Source organism: Ipomoea triloba, chromosome 5 (genome assembly GCF_003576645.1).
Source record: "Ipomoea triloba cultivar NCNSP0323 chromosome 5, ASM357664v1".
Lineage (NCBI taxonomy): Eukaryota > Viridiplantae > Streptophyta > Magnoliopsida > Solanales > Convolvulaceae > Ipomoea > Ipomoea triloba.
In genome coordinates, this window is record NC_044920.1 from 22,836,900 (window position 1) to 22,847,283 (window position 10,384).

At 36.8% G+C, this 10,384-nt stretch overlaps 3 protein-coding genes across 3 annotated transcripts; 2 read left to right on the forward strand and 1 right to left on the reverse strand.

The window, feature by feature from the left end:
• The first annotated feature begins 280 nt into the window (after positions 1-280).
• LOC116020415 (LEAF RUST 10 DISEASE-RESISTANCE LOCUS RECEPTOR-LIKE PROTEIN KINASE-like 2.7) lies at positions 281-2,170 on the forward strand. The gene is made up of 2 exons (XM_031260892.1): positions 281-998; positions 2,100-2,170. Exons 1-2 carry the CDS (start codon positions 281-283, stop codon positions 2,168-2,170), a joined length of 789 nt encoding a protein of 262 aa, XP_031116752.1.
• A 260-nt stretch (positions 2,171-2,430) lies between these two features.
• LOC116020416 (LEAF RUST 10 DISEASE-RESISTANCE LOCUS RECEPTOR-LIKE PROTEIN KINASE-like 2.1) lies at positions 2,431-3,381 on the forward strand. Its single transcript, XM_031260893.1, has one exon. It carries the CDS (start codon positions 2,446-2,448, stop codon positions 3,379-3,381), a length of 936 nt encoding a protein of 311 aa, XP_031116753.1. The 5' UTR covers positions 2,431-2,445.
• Positions 3,382-4,719: 1,338 nt separating this feature from the next.
• LOC116020417 (LEAF RUST 10 DISEASE-RESISTANCE LOCUS RECEPTOR-LIKE PROTEIN KINASE-like 2.1) lies at positions 4,720-5,790 on the reverse strand. Its single transcript, XM_031260894.1, has one exon. The coding sequence runs from the start codon at positions 5,788-5,790 to the stop codon at positions 4,720-4,722; it is 1,071 nt and encodes a 356-aa protein (XP_031116754.1).
• Between the last annotated feature and the right edge of the window lie 4,594 nt (positions 5,791-10,384).

The window sequence follows — 10,384 nt, forward strand, 5'->3', positions numbered from 1 at the left end:
TTTAATATGATACTCTTTCAAGTTTCAACTGAACACAATTTATAAAAAGTCTACCAGGAAAGTGATTTGCCACCTAACATATATCATCATGATTATCAATAATCTCTTTTCTAACTCTGTTTCGCTCATTTATCTCTAAAAACTACATAGTATTTGTTTATTTTCCAAACAATGCAACTTTCCCCCTTCAATTCACTGTAATTTTCCGCATATGAATTCCCGAAGCCTTGGGTGGTTCTCTTTTCTCCCTCTCCTTCCCATCCTGCAATTCTTGATCCTAATGCCTCATCAACTTGATTCTGCAATTCTTTATCCTAATCCAGAAGAAACTTATTATAAGAGCTGTGGAAATATGTTCAACTGTGGTGATATCAGTGATGTGGGATACCCTTTTGGCAGCTACAATGATCTTCCGTACTGTGGTCATCCTGGTTTTGAGCTCTCCTGCAATCAGCGGAACACAACCATTGATATCATGAACCAGACATATCGTGTCTTGAAAATCAATCAGGCTTCGAAAACAATGAAGATAGTCAGAGAAGATATCATGGAAGGAAATTGCACCCAAAAATTTGTTAACACCACCCTGGATAACTCGCTGTTTGAATATACTACCACCTACGTAAACCTCACCTTTCTATATGGTTGCGATGGAGGAATTAATAATATTCCAGGGATAGGCACTATTCCTTGTGGGGATAGCAATGATGCTTATGTATTGCCACTAGGAGCTGGGGTTTCTGAAAATTGTAGCAGTAGCGTGATGGTTCCAGTGCCAGTAGTTGGGGCTGGATATGGAGGGTTTGTTATTGATTCGACGCTTTTAATGAAAACACTTAAAGAGGGGCAGGAGATTAGATGGAAGATGGATAGTAAGGCATGTGATGATTGCACTAAATCTAAGGGAAGGTGTGGATTTAACAAGGTCACCAATCAAACTACTTGTTATTGTCCCAGCCCGCCTTATATATCTGATACTTGTTCAGTTTCTACTCCAGGTATATATGCTTGTATAGTAGTTACAATCATTATTGTGTGAACCATGATCCATACAACTGTGTCGTATTGTGTGGATTATTATACTATCAAATAATATACTTTCAATACACAAATAATGTACTTTTAAGTATATTAAAAATTTACATTGTATTCAGAAAAAGTATATTAGTTGAATACTAAAAATACATTACAAATACATTAATTGGGTACTGAAAGTACATTATTTTGTATAATGTACATTCAGTACATGAATAATGTACTTTTAGTATATTAAAAATGTACTTTTGTTATGGTCCCAGTAGTTCCTTCCCTTGATATTTCAGCTCATGATTGAGGTCCGGACTTCAATTTTAAGTCTGGTCCGGCTGGTCCGGCCCATATATTTTTAAAAATATATAATATGCACATATAATCTGATCTGAAAGACTAATGTGGCACATGAGATTATCAAATTACAAATTGTGAAATTGGTTTTATATCTATTAAATTAAATTGTTTTACGTGTCTACTATTTAACTAGTATACTAATTAGTAATTACTACCTCAAAATATTTTAAAGGTATAAAATTTTATTTGGGATTTAGGAGTGCCAAAAGGACAATAGCTATTTTTAATTGAAAGAAATATATTTTTTTTATGAGGTTTATTCCTCACCCTGTGATCCTAGCCGGCAAAGGATCACGGGGGGTAAACCAGCCTAGGTTACCCATAGCTGACCGGTTCAAACCCTTGGGTTTGAGGTTCGAACCTACAACCTCTCAGTTGTAGGTGGATCTCTCTTACCACCTGGGCTGGGGTCACCCCCTGAAAGAAATATTGTTTGAGTGGATGGGGAGTGATGATATACATGGTACCCAAGGAATTCAATAGCATTAATATAATGTGATATTGTTCAAGTAGACATACATTCTTTCAGCTGAATCAACTTGCTCATATACTCCACACTCAACATGCATATGCTGGGTTAGTTGTTAGTACGTGAAAACTATACGTATACAGATTGTAATTGAAATATAGTAACTACAGATTTCTTCTTGATCAAGATTTGTGTATTATTACTATTTTGCATATAACATTTTAACACCTATATTTTCTTGCAGAATCTAGGAAAGGGCTTAGCACTGGTGTGAAAGTTGCTCTAGGTAAAGTAATTACCTTTCCCATCACATAATTTTTTGTTAATGTGACAGATGCTCTGACCTACTGTCATTAGATTTCTTACCATCTAGCACTTAAAATTAGAATGTAACCCTACTTCAACCTTTATATGCAGTTGCCATGTTTGGCTTATTGGGAGTAGTACTAACTACAGCGCTTATAATATACTTCCTCAAAAGGAGATGTTTCTGGAGAAAGGGAAATGAAAAGCTAGAAAAAATTGAAGCACTCGTAAGGACTAATGGATTTCATTCGACCAAGCTTTATACTTATTGGGATATAAAGAAAATGACTAATTCATTCAGTGACAAGATCGGCCAAGGAGGTTTTGGTAGTGTATATAGAGGAAAGTTACCTGATGGATGCCCAATAGCTGTGAAGCTATTGACCAACACAAAGGGTAATGGCGAAGATTTCATCAATGAAGTTGCTAGCATTAGTCGAACTTCCCACGTGAACATAGTTACTCTTGTAGGGTTTTGTTATAAGAAGAAAAGAGCTTTGGTCTATGAATTCATGCCTAATGGATCATTAGACAAGTACATAGGCAACAAGAGCTCCCAAAATAAAAGTTGTCAGTTGGAGTGGAAGACATTGTACCAGATTGCAATTGGCATTGCTCGAGGACTAGAATATCTGCACAGAGGGTGTAACACAAGAATCATGCACTTTGACATTAAACCTAACAACATTCTTTTGGACAAGGATTTCACCCCCAAAATCTCTGATTTTGGCTTGGCAAAATTGTGCAAGAAAAAGGAAAGCGTTGTATCGCTATCAGAGTGTGGTGTTAGAGGAACCGTAGGATACATTGCTCCAGAAGTTATCATCGGAAGCATTGGAAATGTCTCGCACAAGTCTGATGTTTATAGTTATGGCATGACAGTTATTGACATGGTGGGAATAAGGGAGAACGAACACGCGGCTCAGACGAGTGACTTATATTTCCCGAATTGGATATATGAGCGTCTGGAGCAAAAATTAGATTTCAGTCTTGAAGGAATCATAGATGAGGAGGACAAAGAAATGGCAATGAAGATGATGTTGGTTAGTTTGTGGTGCATCCAGATGAATCCAGCAGACCGCCCTTCCATAAGAAAAGTAGTCGAGATGTTGGAGGGAAGCATCGACTCCTTGCAGATTCCACCAAAACCACATTTCTGTCCTGCAACTGATGAGTTTCCTCAGCAGTCCTCTACACCATCAGTTACCACAGAAATCTGAGGCAGGCAAGGGTCCATTATGTATCAAATGAGGATTTTAAGTATGGGATCTTATGACATATCTAAATACTGCCAACCTGCTGTTTTCAAAGAAAGTAAAATTAGTGTTTTGTCATGTAAGAACAAATTTGATAAATATTCATAACTCTCATACAGAGTATTAGAGCTGAAATCATCTATTAAATAATGAAACCGTGTAATATAATTTTTATTTTAATTAACAGAGTACAATATGTAGATTGTAGATACTGTTGTCTCTTGATCATTATGGGTAGTCTTAGTATAATTGTGTAGGTATGGTAATGATTAGGTTATGGTATGTTAAATGAGAAGGAGAGCATAAGCAAATAGATTGTGGTGAGGAAATTGAATTGAAGGGTGGAGTTTATGCATTAATGCACACAGGGACATGAGACTTATGTCCTTCGGAGAAGGCGACTAAGACTCTAGTCCCGGGTCCCCTTCTCCAGTCACAGGAGAAGACGACCAATTTGTTTTTTTTTTAAACAATGCGACCAATTTATCCATGCTATTCCTCCGGGGACTGGAACGCAAGTGAGACTTGCGTTTGTGGTCAACGTCTGAACAAAATCAATTAACAAACACTTGTGGGACATGCGTTCCCAACCTCAAACGCAATAATATGTCTTTATGGGAAAAGCTTCTCATTTCTGTCTTTAACCCAATAATATGTACCCAAAATATGGTACTATAAGGATTAAGAATTTAAAGGGAGGAAAGAGTAGTAGGTCCAAAATCTCTTCACACCACTCCACCATGCCATGCCACGATATGCCGCCTCCACACCATGTTGTACGTCCCCACCCCACATCAAGCCCACCGGTGCCCTCTAACAATACACTAGCCACGGGAGCCTAGCCACAACTCCTAGTCATTTTACTTTGTACTACATCTCCTTAACTTTGTTTCTTCTACCTCAATTCCTACTTTTATACCTTCCAGAACTTTGTACCTCACTTTCCCAACTTTACGTTTTCTACCTCTTGGACTTTATGCCTCATTGCATTTGACCCTAGACCCTGATAGCATAAGCTAATCATTACCATACCTACACAATTATACTAAGACTACCCATACTAAACAGGATACAACAGTTTCTGCATATTGTACTCTGTGAATTAAAAAAATTATATTACACGGTTTCATTATTTAATGGATATTTCAGCTCTAATACTCTATATGAGAGTTATGACATAACACTATTTGGTCAAATGATAAAGATTTTAATGAAAACAGCAGGTTGGTAAGGTTTAGAGATTATGTCGTAGGATCCCATACTTAAAATCCTCATTTGATACATTATGGAGACTTTCTTGCCTCAGATTTGTGTGGTAACAGATGATGTAGAGGACTGCTGAGGTGATTCATCAGTTGGAGGACAGAAATTTGATTTTGGTGGAATGTGCAAGGAATCAATGCTTCCCTCCAACATCTCAACCACTTTTCTTATGGAAGGGCGGTCTGCTGGATTCGTCTGGATGCACCACAAACTAACCAACATCATCTTCATTGCCATTTCTTTATCATCTTCATCTGTGATGCCTTCAGGACTGAAATCAAACCCTTGCTCCAGCTGCTCATATATCCAATTGGGAAAACATGAGTCACTAGTCACACCTGTGTCTTCATTCTCCCTTACTCCTAACATGTCAATAACAGTCATGCCATAACTATAAACATCAGATTTGTGGGAGACACTTCCAACGCTTCTGCAGAAAACTTCTGGAGCAATGTATCCTATTGTTCCTCTAGCACCATACACCGATAGAGACACAACGCTCTCCTTTTTCTTGCACAGTTTTGCCAGGCCGAAATCAGAGATTTTGGGGGTGAAGTCCTTGTCCAAAAGAATGTTGTTAGGCTTAATGTCAAAGTGCATGATTCTTGTGTTGCACCCTCTGTGCAGATATTCTAGTCCTCGAGCAATGCCAATTGCAATCTGGTACAATGTCTTCCACTCCAACTGAAAACTCTTATTAGGCGACTCCTTGTTGCCTATATACTTGTCTAATGATCCATTAGGCATGAATTCATAGATCAAAGCTCTTTTCTTCTGGTAAGAGAATCCTACAAGAGTAACTATGTTCACATGGGAAGTTCGACTAATGCTAGCAACTTCATTAATGAAATCTTCCCCATTACCCTTTGTGTTGGTCAATAGCTTCACAGCTACTGGGCATCCATCAGGTAGCTTTCCTCTGTAAACACTACCAAAACCTCCTTCTCCTATTTTGTTATTGAATGAATTGGTCATTTTCTTTATATCCGAATAAGTATACAGCTTGATAGCATGGAATTCATTAGTCCTTATGAATTCTTTAATATTTTCTTTTCTTTTGTTTCCCTTTCTCCAGGAACTTCTCCTTTTGAAGAAGCAGATTATAAGCATTGAAGTTAGCACTACTCCCAGTAAGCCAAACATGGCAACTGCATATAAAGGTTGAAAGGAGGTCAGAGCATCATATTAACAAAAAATTATGTGAAGGAAAGGTGATTAGTTTACCTAGAGCAAGTTTCACACCAATGCTAAGCCCTTTTTTAGATTCTGCAAGAGGAAATACATGTTAAAATGCTATGCTAAATAGTAATACACAACTACTGTGGCCCCCACACACTTGATCAGGATGAAACCTATAGTTACTTTATGTTAATTACATTCTGTATATCCATTTGAAAAAAAATATTATTTCAAGTGGCTATGTTTAGGATTACCTAAGTGTTTTGGCATGTTGCTAAAGGCTGAGCAGCTGCTTGGTTCACTATAACAATGATATGTTATGCCTGTTATGGTACTGGAGTCATAGGAATTGGGAAGGAACTTGATATGAAGCACTGCTATATATAGTACAGATGATGTTGTACAGACAGATATTGCTCTACAAATCCCCTATGGCAATGGTGACTGTTAGTGCAGCATTGCTGATATTGAAGATTATTTCTATATTCTGGATAGGATAGTTATGTATAGGGCTAGGGCGCCAACTACAATCTAGTTGAAAGCCAGGATAATTGCAGCAGCAGAAGAGAGGGCTATGACAAGTGACATAAGAATATGAAGATTGTAATGGCAGTGAAGAAAAACATTAGATTGCATTTTTCAGGGGCAAGAAGAAACAAGCTTCAAATGTTGAAATGTACTTGAAGATGAAAGAGTAAGTAAAGAGATAAGGAAGGACAATGAAAAGGGCAGGGCAGGGAGCATACCATTTTTATCACCATTAGTGTGACTGCGAATGTTGGTGCAGGTGGATGAAAAAGTTCCATTGGCACAGTAGCAAACAAATTGTGTTGAAATGAGATTGGCATTAGAGCCACATCGTCCCCCGGACCTCAGGCACTCCTGGCATAAGCTGTTATTTGCTTTCCACTCCACAGAAAAACCGCCCGCGATGGATGTTCTTACCAACTCCTCTGAAGCATGGGAAACATTACCTAAAGCCTCAAAAGCTCCTTCAGTGACAGTAACAACAATCTGGATCCCGCACCTTAAATTGTCCAATGATCCTATTCTGGGCGAGGTCCCGAGGCCATACACACCGAAGCTGGAATTGCCTTCACTGCAGTTGAAGATGTTGGAAATTGAAGCAAAGGACACATGGTTTTTAATGATGCAATTGAAGCTGGAATTGTCTTTGGATTCAGTGCAGTTGAAGTTTTCAGAAATTGGATCAGATACAGCAGGGAAGGGCCGGGCAGGGATTCTGGTGTTGAGAGCAGGCTTTACAACGGTGCAACCGTAGAACAGAGTGATGTTCTGATCGCCAGAGGGAACGTAGTTGAAGAGATTGAAGTCCAAGGATGCATTTTGAGGATGCGAGGGACAAATATTGTTTAACAGATCATTTCTGGCAATTTTGGCAAGCTGCGACTGGTTGCTGATATTAAGAATTCTGTACTGTTCTGATCGGATAGCCATTTCCGGGAACTCATTACTGCAGTTCAGCTCAAAAGCTGGGTGGCCGCAGTAGGGCGGCCGGCTACCTCCCCAGAAAGGGTAGCCAATGTTTTCAATATTGGCGCAGCTGAATGAGTCACCGCAGCTCACATACTCACCAGGACTGCTACCATTATTTTGACACAAAGTTTCAGGCGCCTGGATCAAGATGAGGGTTATAATGATTGAGAGCAATGAATTGGAATCCATATTTCTAGCTCAGACCATGAAACCATCCATAATGATGCTGCATAGTATCAACTTGAAGCCCAAACTGCTGAGAATCTTTATTTCTTGACTTGGAGTAGAGGTCAATATATTGCCAGACGCCAATCAAGCCAAATTACCTCAATTACAGTACTAATCTGGTCAAACTGCCAGTGTTTCTCTTCACACAGGCTCTATTTTGCCCCCAACAAACGTTAACATTTCCCTCTTTGACAAGTAGGGATGGCAATGTGTCTCGTCCCGTTCGATGGGAACAAGAAGGGAGAGAAATTTCGAGGATCGGGAACGGGGACAAAGATCTCCCTGCCCCGCCCCGCTCCTTCCCCGAACAATTTTATTTATATATATATATATGGGGTTCCAATGCGGTTGGTTGTCTCTGGTACAGTTGTGGAGATGAGAGTCATTGATCTTGTCAAGATTAACGTCCAAGATTAACAATAATTAAAAAATACATGGTGATTTTTGCATCGAGGTCAAATTTAAGGTGCGTGATTTTTGTGTTATGTGTTTAAGGTGCGTGCGTGATTTTTGTGTTCTGTGTTTAAGGTGCGTGAGTTGTTAAAAACTTAAGTGTCGATCTAAATCTTTGGGTGTGTGATTTTCCTTATTAAGGTGCGTCGGTTGTTGAAACTTAAGGTGCATCGGCCAAAAGCTTTAGGTGCGTGATTTTCCTTTTAAAGTGCGTCGGTCTAAAGTTGTAGGTGTGTGAGTTTCTTTCTTTAAGGTGCATTGTTTTTCTTATTAAGGTGTTTCGTTTTTCCTTCTTAAAAAAAATATAAAATAAAATCAATTTTATTAATTTCATAAGCAATTTCATGAATTCCTTTAGGTTGTCTGTCATCCTTTAGGTTTATATCTGTGTTGTTCATTCATAACTCTAGTTTGTGATATTTACTATAGTTAATTTTTTTTAATCCTAAGCAACATAAGAGGTGCTCATGCAAATCAAGGTGCTCAGATGAGAGCATTGAATGTGTAAAAGACAGAGAGAGAGAGAGAGAAAGAGTGCGCGCGCGCACACAAATATATATATATTAATCATTATTATTATTTTTAATTTACCTTATGAGAGTATATTATAGGACATTTCGATCATCAACAAATTTGAAAGGACAAAGAGCTAGAAATTTGGTAAATTGGAGGAGAATTGAGGTATATATCAAAATTAGAGTATTAATATAGTTTTTATAAGTTTACTAGTAATGTTTTACTGTTTTAACTTTCTAATATATATACATAAAAATTCATAATTTGTAGTGTCATCAACAACTTGGTGGTGTAGAGTGTTTAGAGAAAATTGAAAAGTTTGGGGTTGGAAGGTCAGATTTCAACTATTTATATACGTGATAGAGATGAATGAACCGTATTCAGTTTTTCACTAACTCAACATTACAAAGAGAGTCCTGCTACTATACAAAGTGTAACTCCTAGAGAATAGGTGAGAGAGAGAGATAAACCCTGAGAGCCACAAGACTCAACACTAGACTAGAACAGACTTAACAACTAATAATAATAACAACAATATAACAATAATAATAATATGACATTATAACTCATAATAGAGTCTATGAAAATTAATAAGTTTTTAAATACTAGTAAACTTTTAAAAACTCTATAAAAGTTTAAATAGAATATTAGTATACTTTTAAAGACTCTTTAAAAGTCTGAATCGAATACGGGTAGACTTTTAAAGAGTATTTAAAAGTCTAGATCGAGTATCACCAAACTGTTAAAGTTATTAAAAGTTTATAAAAGTCTTAATTTAATATACCCCACTAAAACAATTCTTATTCTCAGTTATGACAACCTTAAAAAAAATATTTGTAAAATTACAATAAAGAAATACATCAGATTTAAGTTATCATTCATCAACACAACCTATTAAACCAACATGGGGAAATATTTGTAAAATTAGAATTAAGTCATCATTCATCAACACAACCTATTAAACCAACATGTTTATTCATGTTATAACTTAACAATATATTTAAATTTGTTAGATCAAATTTATAATTATCACTAAATCCAATAGTACTAAGTACTCCTCGGGTCTGGGCTGACACCCCTCCTCCTGAGTGTATTATTACTCATTTGATTATTTGATTAATGATATGCTTTGGTTACTTTAAAAAAAAAAAAATCAAAATCATGGGTTATTTCCGCAAAATTTCTACTGCAACCACCGCCCGCTACCGCCTTCTGCCACTGGACGTCAACAATTGGAACATGATTCACAATGGATTTGGGACCACAAGATGAAAGGGACTCCTCAAATGTGTGAGGTGAGGACCCGAAAAAAGATTTTTTTTTTTTTTTTTTTTTTTTGGGAAAATGGCACTTTTTCCCCATATATTATGTGCATATAGCACTTTTCCCTGAGTAATTAAAGTGACAGTTTTTTCCCCTCAATTATTTTAAAAGTGACAGTTTTCTCCCTGTAATGTTAAATTGACATTTTTGCCCTTAAAAATAACTATTTCATTTATTTTTATTCTCCAACTAATTATTACTAATATGTATGGAAGATCGCTCGATATGAACCTAATCGAACACTGTAGCAATTGAACCTAAATAGTATGGACGGTTACATTTACGATTCATAACCGAAAAAAATAAAACAAAATAATTGTTGAATTTAGACTATTTTTAAATAATAAATAAAATTATAAAAATAAATAAATAAGCTTCAATTGGTGGTTCAAAATCGAAATTAGAACCGAACCGTATCGATTTATCAAAATAAGTGTTTAATCATTTTCACTATATATGATTGTGGTTCAGTTCCGGTTCACGGTTCAACAATTATTTTATTTTATTT